Consider the following 21,258-nt stretch of genomic DNA (forward strand, 5'->3'; position numbering starts at 1 on the left):
CATTTTAAAAATTTAATTTAATCATATAACAAATAAAGGATAAAATGTAGTGGCTTATGCATAATTTAAACTCAGCAAGCTTTCTAGCTAATATATCATTTGAAAATGTTTTAATAAAAAATGTTTACTTTTGTTTTCATATTTTAGACACTGCAGACTAAAAATCAGTGTGACATTGTGCTGATATTTACATCCCATGAGCATAGACACGATAGTCCCAAGATTTGCTTTGGGTGATTAACCTAAATTAATAAAGACTACGTAAATTGATTGTGTGATGAAGCATTAAACCTTTAAAAGTAAAACTATCAGTAAATTTCAGGCGATACACTCAGGTTTGGTTTTGCTTTGACTGAGTTTATGGTTCAGGCTGATCATAACCGGGACGTTCTATCTGGGTTCTAATATTCCTCGATACATCTGAGAAAACCCACAGAGGGGTGTGTGGCATTCCAGTCGCTATAGCGACGGTACTTGCCCCTCTGCAGCAGGCACTGGTGGCCACGGTATTTGGGCTGGTCATGGAGGATCCAGGCCCCGTCCAGAACCTTACAGGAGTGGACCTCGTGCTGGCTCCAGAATCTGGCCCACAAAGTCGGGACGTTCATAGATGCGGATCCGGGGCGTGCCGGAACTCTGGAATGCAGGGCGGGGGTGACACCTTTATACTGGCCCTCATGAGTCCAATGGTTTCCCAGAACCATTTAAACCCCCCCACCCCCAGTCCAAAAAGAGCATGGTATCACTTAAGATGGTGTATTTCCCAGTAGGTTACGGATTCAGATTCCACCTGAATTACAATCATCTCTAAATTCGGTGTTTCAGGAACTAAATAACATTATAATTCAATTCAATTTACTTTTTAGCGCCTTTCACAATAGACACCCCAAAGCACTTGACAAGATTGTGTGTGGCAATGTATTATTGCATTATTACTGCATTTATACAGAACAGTGCATGAAACAGGGAAAAGTGGAAGACTGAAAGGCAGAAAACTGGAAGACAGCGGAGGAGAGGAAACAAAAAAATGCTCTGGGGGCCCAAGGTCAGCTAGCTGTCCAACCCCCCCGGGCATGCTAACATTATAGGAAATAGTTTATAAATTGTTTGGAAAATGCCATCCGGTCTGTTCTAGATAAGAGTAACTGGGACATATAACACAATAAATAATTAGAAATACCACGATAAATAGGAGTTCTGTGTGTTGCATCACGGGCGGACAAACTGTTCCATAACAGAGGGCAGTAATGAGCAGTGCGGTACGGCTGCCGTGTGCTCAGATAATGCAAGCAATGCAAGGGCAGCTGGCCGTCATACAGGCACGTTACTGCTTCTGTTCCAAGCTCTAAATGTTGTTCATCTCTAAACATGCTGCCGATAATTTTCTTTCTAAAGTTTTGCTTACTGTGGTCTGTCTTACCTCAGAATGTTCTGATTACCTGTGGCCAGCACATTTAATTTTATGTCAGTTTAATCAAGTTGATTGGCGTCTACTGAGCTCAGACATCTGAGCATCCAGCTGAGATACAGGGAAACTGAGCCCACGTGGACCTGGGGGGCATCCTGGCGGGACGGATCCACTGGCTCTAGTAGCCTATGTCCCAATCCACCCCCCCGGCACCGAGCCCAGGAGAGGGACTGACATTTCTGACAAGGCGGCAGGACCTGACGCTGTCATTGAAGCCCATCCAGCGCTGGTAGTCGGGGTACTTGCCGTGGGTCAGTACATACTGGCTGCCCGTGTAGTTGGGCTGCTCATAGAGGACCCAGAACCCACGGTCCACGTGGATGGAGTTACAGCGGCTGAAATGAGCTTGCAGGTCAGTGCAGTCACACCGGCCATGGAAGTTCTGGTCCTCATAGAAGATGATCTGGGCCGGGTTGAAAGCTCGTCAGTGATGTTGACTCTGGAAATCTGAGGGCAGGCGGAGGAAGACCACTTACCTTCCCCATATGGTCTATCGTCTTGCCAAGGTCACTGCAAGGTCGTATCGCCCACTGAAAATGACTGTATTAACACTGGCAAGGATGAGATTTTTATATTAAAGTCTTTAAAATGCACTGCCAGGGAAATCATTATGTAAATTTGGACAGCATTGTGTGTGTGGCTTTTTTCAGAAGGTGTGGCTTTATGCAATGTTTAATGGGAACTGATTCTGTGACAACTAATTCCAGAAAGTATTCATTTCTCCAATTACAATGTTTCCAGATGATGCTGTCAGAATTGACCCGATACTGAGCGGCTTGCAGTCGCACAGGTCATGCTCATATACAGATGCACAGATACCTGAGTTACGCTGAATTACTCAGCTGAAATATCTCTTGGTCCTTATGTACCTTGGAGCCTTTAAAAGACACTATGATTTGATATCTGCTGCCCAGCTTTTGAATGTTCCACAGACTGAATGTTCCGTTCTTCTCCTTGGAGAGTGGTCTCCTTGTCTCCTCCCACAGTCCAAAAACATGCAGTTAGGCTACCTGGCAATTGCCGCTAGTCTGTAAGAGTGCAGGTGCCTCACGATGGACTGGCATCCCACCCAGGGTGTCCCCTGTCCTATACCCTCTGATGGACTGGTGAATGTGGGCCACTCTCACAGGTCCCAGTGCCTGCTCCCCTCTCTGATGGAGCTGTAGTGGTTACAGGAAGCATCCTCAAACCCATTCAAATGCAGCGTACCCTTTTCAGTCCTGAAATCTACCAACGCAGAAACAACACACACAATGTCAGCCCAAACTCTGAAATTATCTTCTTCATACACAACAAGAACAATGCGGCCAAACACACATCCAGCACAACTGAGTCAGAAAATTCAATCAACGATTTGAAATTTTATCTGGGCCTCACCCTAAATAAAGTACTGAACCACAGATCCCCCCAAACAAAGGGCAGTTACAACGTTAACGGGTCCCAAACTTCAGTGGTGACGACACACACAAAGATGACAGGGTGTCGGGTGCAATCAGTTACATAAAACTTCCTTTATCACAGCACTGAAATAGCCATAGAATGAGAAATTATTTCGTATTGTCTTGCTCTTCTACGGTGATTTTATACAGAGGGTGAAGGTGTTCAAGGTTAGGAAACTCAAGCCTCTGGAAAGATAACTGGATTTATGACATCTTTTCAAAATAAACATTTTTATTAAAAAAAAAAGAGACACGTCTGTTGATTTTTGAGCCCAATGTTAAAAACACCATTTGCACTACATTGGGCATTGTTAAGAATTACACTTTTCTGTTTAAAGTGCATTTTAATATATTACTTCAGTATTCATTGTATTCATATAAAACTGTCTGAATGACGCAAAAGATGGTAATCAATGAAATAAAATGTTTCTAGGACTGCTTTAAAACTGGGTCAAAAAAACGGTAGAGACTTATAAATCAATTGTCAAAGCGCCCTCTTGTGGCAATTTGACATATTTGCTGTCAGGCCCAAAAGGCATTGCACTGAAATTGTGATTACAAGAACAGTACCAACGTGCACCACAATAATTAATAACAGTATTATAGGAACATCAAGAGAATGATGTATAAACTAATAACGATGTATCTCAGTCATCAGTAATCTACAAAAGTTGCAGGGTTTGACACTGTGACATCGCACCAGTGACATCGCACCAGTGACATCGCACCAGTGACATCGCACCAGTGACATCGCACCAGTGACATCGCACCAGTGACATCGCACCAGTGACATCGCGCGGCAGAGCTTTTATCCGAAGGGCTTGGATGTGGACCCTGTGATGAGTGTTTACCACCTGACGCCCCGCACGTGTTCTGCTGTGTTCCGAGTGTTAACCACCTGACGACCCGCACGTGTTCTGCTGTGTTCCGAGTGTTAACCACCTGACGCCCCGCACGTGTTCTGCTGTGTTCCGAGTGTTAACCACCTGACGCCCCGCACGTGTTCTGCTGTGTTCCGAGTGTTTACCACCTGACGCCCCGCACGTGTTCTGCTGTGTTCCGAGTGTTAACCACCTGACGCCCCGCACGTGTTCTGCTGTGTTCCGAGTGTTTACCACCTGATGTCCCGCACGTGTTCTGCTGTGTACCGAGTGTTTACCACCTGACACCCCGCATGTGTTCTGCTGTGTTCCTTTCACCACGTAGTTCTTTTATTTCATTCAGGAATCCTGATTGGCTGTGTTGTGACTGTATTCACGATCAGCCAATTCAAACCCCATGCAAACAAACCACTTTGCATTTACTTACCAGACAGTTTTATCCAAAGCAGCGTATATTTTAGAGAGAGCAGGGTCAGATGGCCCCTGGAACCCATTAGTGAAATCACTATGCCAACCCCAGAACCTTCCAATCACGAGGCAGCATGATGGTGCATTGGTCAGCACTGTCGCCTCACGCCTCTGGGCCACGTGCCCATCCAGGGTTGTTCCCTGCCTCGCACCCGTAGCCTCTGGGATGGGCTCTGGATCCCCTGTGACCCTGAATAGGACAAGCGGTTACAGAAGAGGGATGGACCTTCCAATCACAGGCACAGCGTCTGAAGCCGCCGAGCCACACAGCACCACGTGTATTGTGATGCAGCATATTCTTTCTGAATGTCTGTGAGTTCACCTTAAAGCACTGTCAGTGCTGATTCAGTGGCTTCCAAGTCAGAGATCCAGTGACACGTTTCCCACCCAGTTTGAAAGTGTTACCCTGTCCATCTGCAGGCTGGTAAGGAGCCATTTACCACAATGAATTTGGAGGTTCTCTCTCTATCAAGCCAGACGTAAAAGAGCAGTGGGTTTGTCGGTAACATTGCCCATTACTATGGGAAGGGTAAGGCTCAGACCCATGTCCCTTTCAATATGATTGCAATACTTAATATTGCTCACTGTACTTCTGAGCAAATATTGTGGATGGTATTACAGTAGTAATTAGTATTAATCAGAGTAATGTTAAATAACTGGTGTCAGCTGATTTCTCAGCTACAGTATATTATGCATTCTTTGTGATATAATGCAGTTGGTCATAGCTCTATGTGATATCACACACTAAATACAAAGGTTACAGACTATTAAATTAAGCTAACTTTACATGTAAAATAACCATTTTCAAAGTAAAAAACATTCATTGGTGTTGTGATTTTTCAAACAGCTCACAGACACATTATCTGGTTTCAAAACAATGAGGAAATTGGTTAAAAATCTAAACATAAACAGAAACAAAAGTATGGAAAACCAATAGATGTTTTAGAACATCCAAGGAAGTCAAAGGAGCTTCTCGCCCACTTATTAGATGTCAGTCATTTTACAGTTCATGAGGCTGAACTGACTGCCTAGTTCTGGATGCATTTTATAACAGTTCGCTAAGGAAACAAACATGGTATTTCACAAAAATGTGATTGAAATGAGAAGAGTCTTTCTTCTCAATAAATATATTAGAGATCATATCAATAAATTAAACTTACATTCAGGTTTTCACATGTACCAGAGTTATTTCAGTACCATAAATGATTCAATGATTGTGTTTGATAGAGGCAGCGTGTTTGATGTGTGTTAGATGCAATCACAGGTGGAAATAATGTGAATGGTTATGACTGATCTGCCCACAAACAAACATGGTACTCCCACAATATTCTTTGGGACTCGTGATGGACAAAATGACTCTCCATGAAACATTTGCTGTATTTTTTGTCCCAACTAGATGGTGCTCTTGGTTTACTTTGGTGCATGCTGCATGCCCTTTTTTGAGCAGAGAGTGGAGAGCAGAGATCTAGTGAGGTCAAAAAACACAGCAAATAGTTCATGGAGAGTCATTTTGACCATCACTACCAGGGACATGCCCCTACCGTCGATACCCAAATCTATGCCCTAGAACGTGACAGTCAGAGGGATACCAGCAAAAACTGAACCTATGCCTATAGAGATGAGTCCATAACACCCTTGATCCTGTAGACATAGTGATTAAATTGAAAATGACAATGAATGAGATGGAGCAGGATGGTGCTGTAGTGCTGTCCATCATCGTACATGAAAGCAATTGAGTTTTATAATTCATTCGATATAAAGTGCAACATGCATGTGTGAACATCACGACACCCTAAATCAGCTGCCACCATTATAACCATTATATATTTGAAACTCTCCAGAGATCTGTGGTTGTGCTGTTCTGCACTGGGGGCCGTCAAAACCATGAAGACTCCTGCAGCTTCTATCATTGACTGATGAAAAACATGACAAAATAAAAGTACAAATATTTTTAAGAAGTGATTTCCCCTGGGAGACAGACCGGTTTGTTTTTCCATGACTCCGTTCCGAAAGAGTGGTCAAACATAAATTCTTAGCTGAATACATTTTGAGTGATAATGTAAACATTGCCTTACCCTAATGAGACTTGCATGGTCTTTGTCTGTTTTTCACACTGATTTGTTAATCAAGCTGTCTATTCAGTCTACGGGCATGTTGAGAAATTTCTACTCCTCCCTTATAAATAATACAGTAGGGACATTCGTTAACGGCACACAAACGAGCACAATGCCAAATAAAAGCTTGGCATAGCCGTATGCTGCTAGGTCAGGACTTCTCACAATGAGAGCCATAAAGCCTGGTTGGGGTGGGAGGGGTATAAAAGCAGCAGGAGCTGTGGGCAGCGGCAGAGCGACTCGCCGGGGATCCACCGATCACCATGGGCAGGGCAAGTACCGATTAACTTGGTGCCTCTCACAGCGTGTGACAGCGTATGACTATGTTCAAATGAGCAATATTAATTTAAATTGTGTTAAATGCTTGTTGTTGGAGAGCGAATACTGATTTCCTTAGTTCCCACTACACCATATGACTGTGATTTACATGTATAAAATACATTTCAGCTGCGTTAAAGTGAATGTTTATTAATTATCCATTTCTCACTGGGGCGTTTGCATCTTGCACATGTGCAACTATAACAACTACACACTGTAATAGTTGTCACTGTTGTTAATATCTTCTCGTATAATCAGCGAATATTTGCAGTGATTTGCAGTTTTACTTGTGCTTGCAAAAAAATGCACATCATACCCATTAAGACAACTAATTGGCTTGTGTATAGCTGAATGATTCATGATTTATTTTCAGATCATCTTCTACGAGGACAAGAACTTTCAGGGTCGCTCTTATGAGTGCAACAGTGACTGCGTGGACCTCACCTCCCACCTGAGCCGCTGCTACTCCTGCAGGGTGGACAGTGGCTACTTCATGGTCTATGAACGGTCCAACTACGTGGGGAACCAGTACTTCCTGAGGAGGGGCGAGTACCCGGACTGTACCCGTGGGATGGGATTCAGCGACTTCATCCGGTCATGCCGTTTGATCCCTCTGGTATGTTCCTCTGCACGCGCTCTTATGATTCTGAAATCATAGATCACTTTGTTTAGCTGGACTCCCCATCATCATTAATGTGTTAAATCTACTCCACAAACAGCACAGAGGACCCTTCAGAATGAGGATCTATGAGTCTGAGCGTTTCGGAGGCCAGATGGTGGAGCTAGCGGATGACTGTGACTCCATCACAGAGCGATACCGCATGTCAGACTGCCAGTCCTGCCATGTGATGGACGGGCACTGGCTGCTGTACGAGCAGCCTCATTACAGGGGAAGGATGATGTACCTGAGACCTGGGGAGTACCAGACCTTCACAGACATGGGCCTGGGCTCCGTCAACTTCACGTCCATCAGGCGCATTACAGACACCTGCTAAAACGTCAGCTGTCAATGTGTCAGAAAATGAGCTTCTCCCAAGATGTCAAAAGCCTACAAACATGAGATGAAATAAAGACGTATTTAGCCGCTTTGACATGTCTGTGTTTGCTGTTACTCATTAACAAAATATAACTGGAAACAGGAAAAATTAACAAGGTGAAAAATCAGCATCACTCCTCCCGGACGTACGTTCACATCCCCCAAGACAATGAGTAAAGTCACTACCACGTACCAACATGCTTACAGGAACTTCACCTGTGTCTCTCAGTCAGTACTGAGACGGGCAAGATATTGATTGGTTTACCTACTCAATGCTGAAAGTAATACTAAGAGCAAGCAAATTCTGATCTGTTACTGGGCAAAATGTCAGATTTTGCTAATGAACCTGTATTTCCTGAATGGGCTTTAATTGAAGCATAAATATCGCATCTCAATTTATTCACACACACACACACACACACACACACATATGTATTTGCCTTAAGGCAGTTGACAAGAATGTGTGGCGATCCATTACTATCGATCCATTATGACAGAAGGACTGAGAAAGGCTATAGATCATTCTGTCATGATAACTGGTCAGAGTTAGAAACAGAGTTGGTCAGAGTGAAAACAGGACCATATTAATTAAATCCTGAGCACGTTCTTGGGCCAAAGGACACAGCCCAAACTGTGTTAATAAGGTCCTGAGCACGGTCTCAGGCGAAAGGACACAGCCCAAACTGTGTTAATAAGGTCCTGAGCACGGTCTCAGGCAAAAGGACACAGCCAAAACTGTGTTAATAAGGTCCTGAGCACGGTCTCAGGCCAAAGGACACAGCCCAAACTCTGTTAATAAAGTCCTGAGCACGGTCTCAGGCAAAAGGACACAGCCAAAACTGTGTTAATAAGGTCCTGAGCACGGTCTCAGGCCAAAGGACACAGCCCAAACTCTGTTAATAAAGTCCTGAGCACGGTCTCAGGCCAAAGGACACAGCCCAAACTCTGTTAATAAAGTCCTGAGCACGGTCTCAGGCCAAAGGACACCAGGTCAGGCATTCGATAAACGCAGTCAGCAAGATGCAAAGCAAATCCAGAAACCGGACCATAAGTCAGAACCAGAACAAATCAAGCAAACTGATCTCATGTTTATTTGTCATTAATGGCTCATAATGCACATTATCTCAAGTAGCTACTATATTTGTCCATGATTTGTTCTTGAGTAGTAAATGATTTACTGCTCAGTTATTAAGGAACCATATCGTAAACTGATATCCATATTTTTTATAATTTGGGTTCATTTTCAATATAATAAAATGAGTAGAATTTCAGTATTATTAAATTATTCACTAATGTAAAAACCTAATGTTAAATAATGTGCTGTTTCAGGGTGATGTGCTCTTTGTATTGTCTACACTCTACACCATGTAGAAAAAGAAGAGACATCATTATTCCATATAATACGGTGCAAATTCATCGCGATCATTTATAACGTAATTCGTTCTCGCCCAGAATTATTCAATAGTTCACCACAAGGTGGCACCAAACAGCAGCAAACCGCAGGGTCGTGGTCTTAACGAGGCTTCGGTTTATTTCTTTACATAAAAGCAGGTTTTACAGAAACCAAAGCTAATGAGGTGCACACATTTGGTGTTCTGCCGATTTTGACTGTAGTTGAGACTTTAATTTTCTTGTTTTTATAATGTAAAGATTTCAAAACAATCTGACATATCTCCATTCTATTTCCTCATGTCATATTTGGTTAATAACAATTTCAATACAATTTCATGCATGAATTTAAGTGAAAATAATTTTTTAATCTTGTAAAATTATAACTATGGGATACAGGGTTTCCCAGGTCTGAATCGCGTGTGGAATCAGATGCATAAAATGCAGGCAATGCAAACTGCACCCTTTGTGCAAGTGACAATCAGATATTAGTGTCCCTTGGCAGCAGAATAACTGGTCTTTTGTTGTTTGGAAGCTGTACGGCTATTTGTACAGTTGAATGATTTAACAGAGAGTGTTTTTCATTCACTATGTAAAACAACAGGTACTGTTTGAAGATAGGCGATCAGTTGGCCAAGACAGTGGGAAGGTATAGCTGACTGTCCTGCCGTGCAGCTCTTCAGAGGTATGTAAAATATGGGAGCCCAGCGAGGGCCGAGCACCACAGGCATCGCGGGCACAGAGACCAGCGAGGCCCGAGCACCACGGGCACAGAGACCAGCGAGGCCCGAGCACCACGGGCACAGAGACCAGCGAGGCCCGAGCACCACGGGCACAGAGACCAGCGAGGCCCGAGCACCACAGGCATCGCGGGCACAAAGACCAGCGAGGCCCGAGCACCACGGGCACTGCGGGCACAGAGAACAGCAAGGTCCGAGCACCAAGGGCACAGAGACCAGCGAGGTCCGAGCACCACGGGCACTGCGGGCACAGACACCAGGGAGGCCCGAGCACCACGGGCACTGCGGGCAAGAGGACTGAGGCCTCGAAGCAAAAGCTTGCTGAATATACAGAACTGTAAAAAAAAAAGATTTTAAATAAAAGCTGAACTGAAACTGATCAGCCAGTTTTGTGTTAATATATTAATGAACTATCAGTTTGGTACTATAATGACTGCTTAATTTATACTCTGTACCTTAACCACAATGTACAGCAATTTTACAGACATTATACAGCAGTGTTAGGGATTCAGCATAAAGCCATTTAACTGGCTCATTTCATAAAGACAATACAAACCAGTTTTGCCATCTGATCATTCCTGCTATAAACAAGACAAACCCCCAAATCCAATTAACAAGACACATTTCACTTTTCAGAATAACATTAGGATAAGAGATTGTAGTTCTTTAAATGGCGTGTACTAGGTGTTCCATCTCAATACATCTGGCTGGTTTCTCCATAACCTAGGATCTCAGTTGTTTTGGTTCTTGACCTCCAAAAGCCACAAGTTTCTGGTCCACATGGTGCAGCTGAGCACACCTTCTATGCATTACTGTGGGGACATAGGAGCAGAAGAGAGTCTGGCTGCCTGTCCAGTGACACACACACTGCTCATTCTTGGTGTTGTCAGTAATCGTGTGCATTAGTCATCAGACACCCGCATTACCGTCACTCAGCAGCTACCGGGATGAGAAACAGGCAAATTCTTAAACGCTAAAGTTTTCTAGTCCCACACAGTTTATATATAAACGTGTATCAAATGGCATCAGAGCAGTGTTCCCCCACTCAACCCCCCCCCCCCCCAAAAGAGTAACCTAGTTTCTGAAGTGAAGCTTTTGTCAAATCTGTGGCAACAGCTAAATGTAAGTGTTATCACCATGGTAACATTACCATGGCAACAAGAGACATTGCTGGCATGCTTTGGACCATAAAGGGAATAGAACGCCATCAAGGTGCTTTCTCCTTTAATTTAATGATTGCTGTCTCACTTCTCATTTAATAGAGCAGTTTGTCCTTACAGACAGGGGAACATTAAAAACAATTACAATCTGTTGTACCTGGAAAGTGCAAAAAAAAAAAAACATTTCAAAAACACCAAAATAAAAATCATGCTGTACATTATTTATATATCATATTTATAAATAGTCACCTACACACACATACACCCATCAAATTTGAGGAATTGCAAAATGAAGCAGCTAGAATTACGATCCGCCGGATTTTGTTCAACCCTTCCGAGAGAAATCGTTCTTCATTTGGTTCTTGTGGAAACTGCAGCCCGTTAATGGAATGACGCCGTGTACGAGCGATCACTGGCGAGACACATCAATTGCATAACTGCACGTGACCTTCCTTTAGGTCATGTGACCCAAAACAAGAAAAGGCACTGCCCTTGTTTAACAGTGGAATTTTTAGACAGAATTTAAAAAAAAAAAGAAAAAAAAAGAAAGTTCTGTGACTGCTTGTCAAGATTCTCAGATTTGACCAGACTTGTTGGTCCATTAGTGCCACCTGCTGGATAAGAGGAATCTTTGTTTTTTAAAACCCAAATCCTACTGCTGTTCCTTAAGCCCGGCATGCTGGTGCTGAGCCCAAGCTAAAAGCAACATTCCCCAGATGGATACAAGTGTCATTAACTGGCTTCCCACCAAAATATTATAAAAATGTCCATGTTCATCAACATGTTGGCATATAAAACAATTTTATAACAGAAAGATCAACAAAAAAAAGGTTGGATTTGGATAAGACACAGAGTTCAGTGTCTATAAGAAAAAAAAATTCAGATGCAACAATAATTAAAACACAATCATCCACTCAAGTACGCAGGAAAATAAGCGACGACACAGGCTGTCAGCATCAGCATGAGTCACCTACCGCAGTGACCACCAGTGAGCACCCCACTGGTAACCAGGAGGCAAACTGGGGAGAAGGTGTGACATCATCAGAGTGAACAACCTTTGAGGACCAAACCCGGGACAGAGATGAGATGTTAGCGACTATGCTAGGCGATTGGCGACTTAACCATCCTCACCTCCAGAAGCGGCCTGGAGGAGATCGCCACCATCATTGCTGAAGGTCAGACCCTCAGACAGGCACCATGAAGAGGCTGCACTCCTCACCCCAGCTTAGTTAGGGTTACCGGTCATGTTTACTTTCAGGCTCGCACTGTCCATATGATATCTGGCTGAAGATACGGACCACAGAATGAACCCACAGAAAGTGACTGTTTTCCTGTGGAGCGCTGGCTCCTGTGCTGAAGAGGCGTGACCTGCCAGGGCCTGGTGCCGCTGCTGGGTGAGCACCATGCAGCCCTCCTGGTAGGTGCCCGCGGAGTCTGCTGCTCGCCATCGCGCCAAGAGAGAGCACCGGCATGCAAACTCATGGCGTGGGCAGAAGAGACGCTCACGACAGGCCCAGCAAAGACCACATGTGCCAGACACAGGCTTACATGAGCTGGTCACGACGACTGAGGACTGGCGAGAGACACAACTCTGTACCCACAAGCAAGGGAACGGTGGGTGGGGGGGGCACACCAAAGACCATTGATGGTGACTCAGCATGACCAGACTGGCACTTTGCATAAAAGCCATAGAAGCGTCAACTGCACCCTCAGAGATGACAGGGCACAAGACTGTAAAACTTATAAAGAGCACTTAAAGAAAAGAGATAAATGTATGAAGATATGTCACTTTAAAAAGTGTCCCTGTAGGACAGGCAGAGCACACTGACAGGGGGGTCAGCTACCTGAGATCGCCCACTAGCGGCCTGGGTGAGCTGCATTTTTCTAAATCACCTCGATCCTCTGAGAAATGGGACATTAGCAGGGTGGTAATGGGGGGGTATGTGACTGGGACCTAGGGCTTGGAAGGCGGTACACAAACAGATCACTCCTCAGCGCCAGCGCCGGCTGATCCTGCTGGAACACACACACACACACACACACACACACACACACAGACTTACTAATGCACAAACGTGCACACACAAAATATACTCTGTCTTAGTAAAATTAATCTGACAGCAAAGAACATTCAAATCCAGTATGGCAAAATCCCTATTTCAGCTGGATGAAAATTCAAGTGATTGACAGGGGCTTGGGCCAATCACATTGCAGATGAGTAGTGCCAGAGGAGAACTGACAAATGCCAGCAAAATTTGGGGGGCAGTGACGGTGGGCTGGAGGGGGAGGGTCAGTTCTGGTCCCGGGTGTGGTACTCTGTCTCCCCAGCAGAGATCTGGGTCAAGCGCTTACTGGATCCCCAAAGCTTGCGGGTGATTTGGCCAGAACGCATCTGAGAAAGGTATGAGAGGAGGAATGGGGAAAAGAAAGAGTGAAGGTGGGAGAAAAATGGATGAAAGGATGATTATTAATTTACTGATTTCTCATTCACTTGCACATGCATCAATCCAAATCCAGTGGGAAATTATCGGGAAAGAAACAGGACAAGTTTATGGTCCTTGGAGGGGGGGGGGTCCTTGCAATGTCATTATGTTCTGGGCATCTGGGAAATTAAGGAGAGCCAGACTATTCAGAGGTCTGCTATGGAACACGAGCCATTCGCCCCGATATCAGAGATGGCTGCAGGGGTGAGTCCCTTCCACACCCAGCAAGGCCCCCCCTGCCTCTCAGGGGGCGGGACGGAGGTGGAGCAGCCGGGCAGGGGAGTGTACTCGGAGGGGGGCCAGAAGGGGCGAGGCGATGAGGCCGGCGCCCCCCAGGCCCTGGGCGATGTAGCTCCTGAGAGAGGTCTTTACCTCTGCCGGCTTGCCCACGCCCACCACGATCAGCTTCCCGTCCTGCAGGCCCACCAGCACGTGGCTCTGCTCCTTGGTGACGGAGACGCAGTGAACCGGCACCCTCATAGCCATGGGTGCCACACAGAGGGAGAGGCTGCGGACAGCAGGGTAATAAAAGCAGTCAGACAGGGGAGGGTCCAGCCCTCCGGCCGGTGCCCCTCCGTCTGTGTAAACCAGGCTCTCTTCTATTCCAGCTTCAACCTTTACAGGACGTTTCATGGAAAAGTGAGCCAGCCAGAAATGCAGATCAACTCCTGCAGACCGATGACTGCGACTGCGTAGCCAGTTACATACAGAAAAAAGTCCTTATGGACCAGTAAACCCAGGACGAAAGAGCAGTGGGGCCCAGCTTACCTGTAGAGGTCCCGGATGGACAGGAAGCCCTGCTCGCTCCCCAGTACTATGTGCTCCCCGGACACACACATGTCCGTCACCTGCTCCTTCAGCCCCTCTGAGCACAGGCACTTCCCATTCACGGAGTACAGGTGCAGTGCATTCTTGTCCTGGACACATACAAATGGCTAGAGTGAAGCATCAGTGCTAGAACAATCTAACCTTTATCTTCAAAACCAAAGACCTAGGGCTAGTATCAAAGAAAAAATCTGGATGAGGGAAACCTATCCCAGAATCCACTGCAGTGTTGAGTTTGTTGATAAAAACGAAGGTGAAAAATACTCAACATTTTTTCTGTGATGAAAACAGAGCAAAATGAAATAGACATCTTTAATGACCAGAAGCAGGACTAAGTAAGTGCATGTGCAGACTTGTGTGGAATGAAAGTCTCACGCCAGCCAGCCGACCACAGCCGTGATGCTGCTCCTTCCCGTATGCTGTGAGTGTGCTGGCTGAATAAAACCCTGTTCGTTTGCGAACTCTGCTGCTCCCGCGCCCTTAAGATGTGTAAATATGCAAGTATTTTGGTTTCATTTATATTTTATGTAATGATAAAGTTCATATAAAGCCATTTAAAAGCTGCAGTGTTCTGCATTACAGCAGTTAAATCGATGTTCTTAAAGACTGCATGTTCAAGGCCAATGGCATGATATAATTGCAGCTTTACAGATGCAGGAGTGGATAGAGGAGGACTAATATGAAGGCACACGCATGTGTACACTGCCACTAAACCTGTTAGTTTCATTTGACCACAGGTTTTTCAGATTTAGTCGATATCCTCTAATTTTCCTCAACTAAAACTCAACTAAAAAAAAACAAAAAAAAACTAAAAGACTAAAACTAAGTTGCATTTTTGTCAAAGGACCAAGACTGAAACGAAATCAAAATATGCTGTGAAATTAACACAGATCCACTGGGGTGACCAGTGGCGAATGAGGGAGCTGCTGATTCACCTTTAAAGAGGCCTTGCCCTCGATGCAGGAATGGACCACCAGGTGTCCCTCCCAGGACACGGCCAGGTGCAGGATGGAGGCTGGCAGTGAGCTCTCACAGGGGGGGCGCAGCGAGCGCATGTACTGGCCCCTCCGCACGGTGTGGATGATCACGGTGCCGCCCTGTCGGATGTGACCATAGAAACGCTTAGAGCCACACACACAGACATATGCTTACCTTAATGAAGAGCGAGGTTTACTGGAGGGGGAGTTCTTGGTACCCGCGATCCTGAGACAGCCATGTCCAGCTCGGTACTGATGCTGACACTAAGCACCTCGTCAGTATGTCCGTAGAGCACCTGCATGGGCTTGGAGCTCAGTCCCACCGGCGCTCCGCCCTGGGCACAGAGAAACCAAACTGTTAGCCCAGGAGTGACAGCCATCAAGCTAAGGGCGCCCACATGTCACACTGGCCCCACCTGCTGGAGGACCTGCCACACCATACAGGTGGTGTCCTTGGAGCCCGAGATCAGGTGGATGCCACAGTAGTCTGTTGCCAGGCAAGTCACAATGTCTACAGGCAGAACAAACACAGGCTGTCAGTGGAAGACGAGAGACAGGAGGATCCCCGCGGACAGCTGTCAGATCTCTGTGTCGATGGGATCAAACTGACTCGAGGATCACTAGGTAATCGCTGTGCAGCCCTCGCGGCAGAGTGCAGACGGCGCCCCTGGTGGCTCATACCCATATGGCGGATGTGCTGGCTCACTGTCTTTCCTTTGGTCAGGGACGTGACCCGCAGGCTGTTGTCCCAGTGGCCCCCGGTGAAGAGCAGCTTGCCGTCGTGCGACACCACGAAGAGCTGAGCCGTGATCTCCACACCGGGGGAGAAGGGCCCGGCTAGGAATCGCTGCGCCCTGTGGGGAGAGGCAGACGTGGGACCCTCAGACGCACTGCTTGTCTGCTGCCGACGCCCTGCGTGTTTGTGCAGAGAACACACCTGGGGTTGGAAACGCTGGGGTCCTTAATGAAGGTGAAGTAGTTGGAGATGTTCCTGTCATAAGGCAGCCATCCGTGCATCCCCATCAGACAGGTCCGGCTCAGCGTCACCTGGAAACCACAGCCGTAAGGCAGTGTCCATGCTTGCGGACGCTGCCACCTCAAGTACAGCCTCAAACGCTCAACGGGCTGAGGAAGCTCACCAGGGTGTCAGGGCTGCCCTGAGAGATGAAGGAGTGTGACTGGTCTTTGGGTACGACTGCCTTCACTAGGGGCACATTGTCACAGATACCCTGCAGCACAACAGCCAACGATACACAGCCGGTAAATTCAAAAATCATGTTCCACAACCAGGATGAGCCAAAGCACCTCCCCTTAAAACACTCCAGCCTCATGCCTCACCTCCACGAAAAAGGATTTGAGCTCGGACAGGTGCTCGAACATGTTGAGCGGACAGGTATCCAGCTTCGATTTCCTCTTCCCAACCTCCTCGAGGGACAGGCGGATGGGGTGCGGCTCCTGGGAGGGGCCAAGCACTACTGTGAACTGAGCCAGCCCGCAGAGACCACAGGCTGAGTACCGACTGCAAAATGCTTTAACTACAAATTGACCACATGCAGAAGATTATCCTCTTCAATTATCGGTTCCTTGGCACAGAAGGTACAAAGTCAATTGCAATCCACTTTCCCCAGAGTACTGTGCCTATTCTGCTTCTGTGGAGGGGACCAACCAAACACATCAGGGATTCTGAATTTTAAGGAGTCACATGGGAGCCCAGTTTCAGAACTAGAGGCTGGTTTCCAGGACACCAGCAGAGGGCGATACCTTCAGGAGCTGGCACGGCGTCTGTCCGAAGTTGCTGATCATCCCCTCGAGGGCCTTGCGCTCCTTCTCGTCCGTTATGGCATCCAGATCCACTGCACCTGCAAGTGCCCAGATGTGTAATTGGTGTGAGCTCCCAACCTCTGGATTTGCTCACCAAGAGGGGGCTAGATACACTCGTACCTTCATAGGTGCAGTAGTAGAAGACGTTGAGGGCCTCCACAGCCGCCGGGCCCCTCTGCTTGTATCCGAAGATCAGGTCTATCCACTCGTGCAGGTGGGCCGAGACGTGCTCGGACTCCTGGGATATTAGGGCGGACATGCACGTGTTAGCCTCGAGCTAGCGGGCTCCACGGCTGCTGTGTCGGAGGAGGGGGTCTCCTGTGAGCACAGGCACCTCCACTCACCAGCGCCTTCCTGTGCTTGTAGATAAAGTCTTCAGGGGACTTTGCCCACTTGGGGAGGATGACATCGTTGACGCTCTCTTTGGATAGCTGCAGGCGACCCAAATCGAAATCTGCGTGGAGAATGAAATCAGCGCAGGGAACCTCTCTCAGAGAGAGAGCATTGGGCTGCTAGTACCTGATCGACCTTAAGCTATTCACTGTTGCATCGACACGGTCAATTTTTACAAAATGTACATTGGGTCCCGCTGTGACCCTGTACTGGAGTGGCTGGGAAATAGATGGGTACATGGCCACTGCTCCACACAATAATCCAGAGCCCTGGACAGATGGTCAAGACTCACTATTTTGGTTCTCCAGGAACTCTGGAAAGTAGAAGAATTCTGGGATGAGCTCCTTGACATCGTTGGGATTGTCCATCAGTACCTGCCAGGTGGCTGGGATGGAGTGGAACTGGCGGTCGGCACAATCAAACCTGGCAGAAGTCATCACGTGAGCACCAGAGAGCCATGGACAGCCCCAGCGACAGCCACCCCACCCCCTCTCCACCCACCCTTACCTGCCACTCTGCAGCTGGATGTGCAAGGAAGTGAAAGGCTCCACCCGAATCAAGTAGTGCATGACCCCAGCGGCGTTGGAGTAGTGCGTGCCATAGTGGAACTTATCTATGGTTCCCGTGGGGTCCTCAAAGCTCTCATACCTCAAGAAACACAGGCTCAACTGTGAGTTCCTCTTAACTGATACCACCACCCATTTTTGTTTTCCAAACATCAACTAGTGCACTTCGTTTTACAAAGGAATTGCTTGAATGCAAAGTGCAATCTGCTTTAAGATCTCCAAAAGGCCAAATAGGGACATACTTCTCCTTCACGGCTTTGGCATTCTTCTCGTTGACCACGGCGATGGGCTTGGAGAGATCCCGGAACACCCTTGGGTCTGTGAGGTCCAGCTCATCAGATGTGTAGTCAGCTAAGACCCAAGGAAACTGACAGGCGAAGGATTTCATTGGTTGTCATCTTCCGTTTAGGTTTAAAACAGTCCTTCCCCAGAGGCTATTAAGAAGGACGCTTACCACAGGATATTGGGCCAAATCATTGTAGGTACGGCCTGCAATGGTGTTTAGCTGGATGAGGTAGTCAAAGTTGGAAATTTCCCGGTTCACCCATTTCTGAAAAAGAAGAGGAAAATGACACCAGTGGTCTTGCAAATGTCAGCTACCTGAGGAGTCAGTCCCCTAAAATGAGCCAGCGGCCCAGAGCCCCGACCTGAGTGAGCCCTGATGCTCTCAGCAGCTCCTGAGGGGACCGTGTGCCATACAGGTTGAAAGAGCGGAGGAGCAGAATCCGATTATAGACCTTGTTCCGCACCTGCAGATTGAAAAGAGCATCGATGGTGATGCACAACAGGCTTGAGAAAGACAGGAATGAATGGAAATTCAATGGCAAGCGGAAAGTCGGGGGGGGGGGGGGGTCTCACCTCTTTCTTGAAATTGAGGAAGTAGTTTGTCTGGTCGATGAGGAAGACCTCCAGGGCAGAACGCCTCAGGTTATACCTGCGCAGGTGAATCTCCCGGATCTGTGACAACGGCCACTTGAAGTCGTAGCCCACGCCTGAAACAGGGAAACTGCCTGTCTATCGGCTCCACCTGTCCCACGGCCGCCCCTCCATCTCCTCTTACAGCCTCCGTCAGCCTGAATACCCTCCCTCCCACGGCCTCCTCTCCATACCCTCCTCCTTCTCCATGCTGCTGTCATAGAAGTAGATGTGTTGGGTGGTGAGCTCCAGGCGCCCAGGGATGACATCCACCACTGTCACCAGCTCGCAATCCTCTGACAGCACCATCTTCTCCCTCTGGACGGCCTCCTCCGTCTCGCTCCTGCAGCCAGCGAGTATAAACCTCCATGCCAAAGCTTCCCGTAGCCTAACCCCCATAACCCCACCCACAAGGCCAGCCCCCATAAGCCCACCCCTTTAGCCCCACCCCCCACACTTACATGGGGTTCCCCCCGCTGGGGTCGTCCTCTGGCATGTCCAGCATGTCATCCTCCAGGTCACTGACCTTTACCTGCTTTGCTGCCTCCAGCAGCAGAGACTCAGCGTTGGTCTGTTGCTGCTGCATACCTGGGTGGCGAGTATACGAGTGGATGTTAGCGACGGCAGCGAAAAGGAAAGGGGGCACCGTCCAGCATGGCGGGACTTCACTCACCCAGGTTGTCCCTCAAAGCGCTGGCTTCACGATGGGGGTCGAAGCTATAGTTGGGCACCAGCTTGAGCCTCATACGGGAGTAGTTCTCCACGCTGGAAAGCCTCCAGTGCCTCTTGCCCTGCAGCCTATCCAGAAAGCCGCCATCAGGGCCCAGAAAGCCGCCACGAACACCTTTTTAGGACCCCCCTCCATGGCTTCCTACTCACTCCTCGGCCCATGGGCCTCTCTCGCAGACCAAGTTCCGTCGTGCTGCCTTCCACTGCCTCAAGATGGCGCCATGCTGGCTGTGCAGTTGCTTCAGCATGCTGTTGTAGCGCAGGTTCTCCTGTCGACTGCGTCGGGAGAAAGGCTCCACGAACTGCTCCTGAAGGCCGGGGGAGGGCAGGGGTTGGGGGTGAGTGCGCCTGGAGCAGTGCCTCTGCAGGCATAGAGGGGGGGGAGGGCGTGACGTGGCTGCGACCCTCACCTGAAAGCGGATCTTGCTCTCCCCCCGCTCCCTCTCTCGCCGGTGCAGGTTCACCATGAACGCCTCGTAACATTCCTTCCAGAAGAGCGCCATGGTTTCGTGCCCCTGGCTGAACATCTCGATCTCGTACTGCTTCATGTAGGGGATGATCTGCAATACGGGTAACCAGCCAGTCAAGGGAGCGACTCTCCCAGTATAACCAGTACTACTCAAGCAGTGGAATCCTTAGTGTTGTATCATTATGTTCTGTGTTGTAGGTTAAGTTGAAATGTCCTACACATGAGCTCTACATAAAACTACTGAAATGTGCAGATTTCACACTGATTCCAGTATTTGTTCCCTGTTATCCTGACATCCACTGATTTTTCTCATCACTATCATACTGTTATCCCTGTCTGTATGATCATGAGTCACACGATCCGGTCCGGAAACGATGCGACATACGTATTTATCGAGATAGATCCTCCACTCGGGCGAGCTGCAGTAGAGCTGAAAGTCCTCGAAAAAGGACGGGCTCCCATTGGTGTCGGGCAGCGAGGGAAGGTGCAGCTCCATGTAGAGCAGCTTGTGGATCTTGGATAGCAGCGTGCGCAGCAGTGGGATGAGGAAGGAGTAGGTCTCCGTCTGCTCGCGCACCGAGCGGCTCAGGATGCCCTCCAGGCGGCCCAGTAGGTAGCAGGCCTCGTCCTGCGTCTCCACGCTCTTCGTCTGCAGGATGGCGTTCAGCTTGGCCGTCGCCATGGCACACACCTGCAGGCAGGGGGCGTCACGCAGGGCACTGGTGTCCTTCCCACATTTTGGCCCCGACATCAGAAACATTCGCCCCCTCACCTGCATGTTGTCCTGTGCCATGAAGCCCAGGAGCAAGCGGATGCCGACGCGGCACAACTGCAGCCACTGTGTCCCCGAGGAGTACCACACCATCAGGCTGTCCATCAGCGTGACAGCCTCCTCCAGCAGCCGCTCAGTCCACAGCGCCGGGTTCACCAGCCCCTCGGCCTGCAGGAAGTCCTGCAGGATGTGCAGCAGCCGCACGGCATTCTCTGTGTGCTGCGGCAGCATGGCGGCCGTCGCCTCGCGGTTATCGGTCACCGCCCACTCCAGCATCTTCTCCAGGAGGCTGGAA

General features: G+C 48.0%; 2 protein-coding genes and 1 pseudogene across 8 annotated transcripts in view; 1 reads left to right on the forward strand and 2 right to left on the reverse strand.

Moving 5' to 3' along the window:
• Positions 1-401: 401 nt before the first annotated feature.
• On the reverse strand, positions 402-1,953 carry LOC111859663 (gamma-crystallin M2-like; annotated as a pseudogene).
• LOC111859662 (gamma-crystallin M3-like) lies at positions 958-7,683 on the forward strand. 6 transcript variants are annotated; one of them, XM_072699865.1, is made up of 3 exons: positions 958-972; positions 7,062-7,304; positions 7,408-7,683. In XM_072699865.1, the coding sequence occupies exons 1-3, from the start codon at positions 958-960 to the stop codon at positions 7,681-7,683; spliced, it is 534 nt and encodes a 177-aa protein (XP_072555966.1). The 6 variants fall into 6 exon arrangements, with proteins under 6 accessions (XP_072555966.1, XP_023698304.1, XP_072555956.1 ...); XM_023842536.2 differs by lacking the exon at positions 958-972 and adding an exon at positions 4,777-4,785; XM_072699855.1 differs by lacking the exon at positions 958-972 and adding an exon at positions 5,134-5,164 and having other exon boundaries at positions 7,054-7,304.
• Positions 7,684-11,060: 3,377 nt separating this feature from the next.
• Positions 11,061-21,258, reverse strand: part of nbeal1 (neurobeachin-like 1) — a 30,842-nt gene continuing 20,644 nt past the window's right edge. For both annotated transcript variants that reach the window (XM_072699885.1, XM_072699886.1), the window contains 26 exons: positions 20,964-21,252; positions 20,577-20,882; positions 20,133-20,282; positions 19,873-20,030; positions 19,667-19,791; positions 19,455-19,581; positions 19,188-19,336; positions 18,937-19,070; positions 18,726-18,827; positions 18,533-18,628; positions 18,321-18,445; positions 18,020-18,160; positions 17,805-17,935; positions 17,464-17,573; positions 17,240-17,357; positions 17,060-17,157; positions 16,637-16,753; positions 16,438-16,527; positions 16,236-16,345; positions 15,980-16,152; positions 15,715-15,809; positions 15,517-15,633; positions 15,257-15,418; positions 14,265-14,413; positions 13,869-14,004; positions 11,061-13,405 (listed from right to left, as the gene is read on the reverse strand). In XM_072699885.1, the coding sequence (XP_072555986.1) occupies positions 13,304-13,405; positions 13,869-14,004; positions 14,265-14,413; positions 15,257-15,418; positions 15,517-15,633; positions 15,715-15,809; positions 15,980-16,152; positions 16,236-16,345; positions 16,438-16,527; positions 16,637-16,753; positions 17,060-17,157; positions 17,240-17,357; positions 17,464-17,573; positions 17,805-17,935; positions 18,020-18,160; positions 18,321-18,445; positions 18,533-18,628; positions 18,726-18,827; positions 18,937-19,070; positions 19,188-19,336; positions 19,455-19,581; positions 19,667-19,791; positions 19,873-20,030; positions 20,133-20,282; positions 20,577-20,882; positions 20,964-21,252 (3,610 nt within the window). In that variant the 3' untranslated portion in view covers positions 11,061-13,303. The remainder of the gene's footprint in view (positions 13,406-13,868; positions 14,005-14,264; positions 14,414-15,256; positions 15,419-15,516; positions 15,634-15,714; positions 15,810-15,979; positions 16,153-16,235; positions 16,346-16,437; positions 16,528-16,636; positions 16,754-17,059; positions 17,158-17,239; positions 17,358-17,463; positions 17,574-17,804; positions 17,936-18,019; positions 18,161-18,320; positions 18,446-18,532; positions 18,629-18,725; positions 18,828-18,936; positions 19,071-19,187; positions 19,337-19,454; positions 19,582-19,666; positions 19,792-19,872; positions 20,031-20,132; positions 20,283-20,576; positions 20,883-20,963; positions 21,253-21,258) is intronic.

The sequence above is a fragment of the Paramormyrops kingsleyae genome, chromosome 1 (genome assembly GCF_048594095.1).
Source record: "Paramormyrops kingsleyae isolate MSU_618 chromosome 1, PKINGS_0.4, whole genome shotgun sequence".
Classification (NCBI taxonomy): Eukaryota; Metazoa; Chordata; class Actinopteri; order Osteoglossiformes; family Mormyridae; genus Paramormyrops; species Paramormyrops kingsleyae.

Bases quoted from the DNA above. Each gene is read 5' to 3' on its own strand.
- LOC111859662 (XM_072699855.1), top strand. From the start codon at position 5,134: ATGAGGAAATTGGTTAAAAATCTAAACATAA. The intron at 5,165-7,053 runs ACAGAAACAAAA...GATTCATGATTT, and splicing joins GGTTAAAAATCTAAACATAA to ATTTTCAGATCATCTTCTAC. The intron at 7,305-7,407 runs GTATGTTCCTCT...CTCCACAAACAG, and splicing joins CATGCCGTTTGATCCCTCTG to CACAGAGGACCCTTCAGAAT.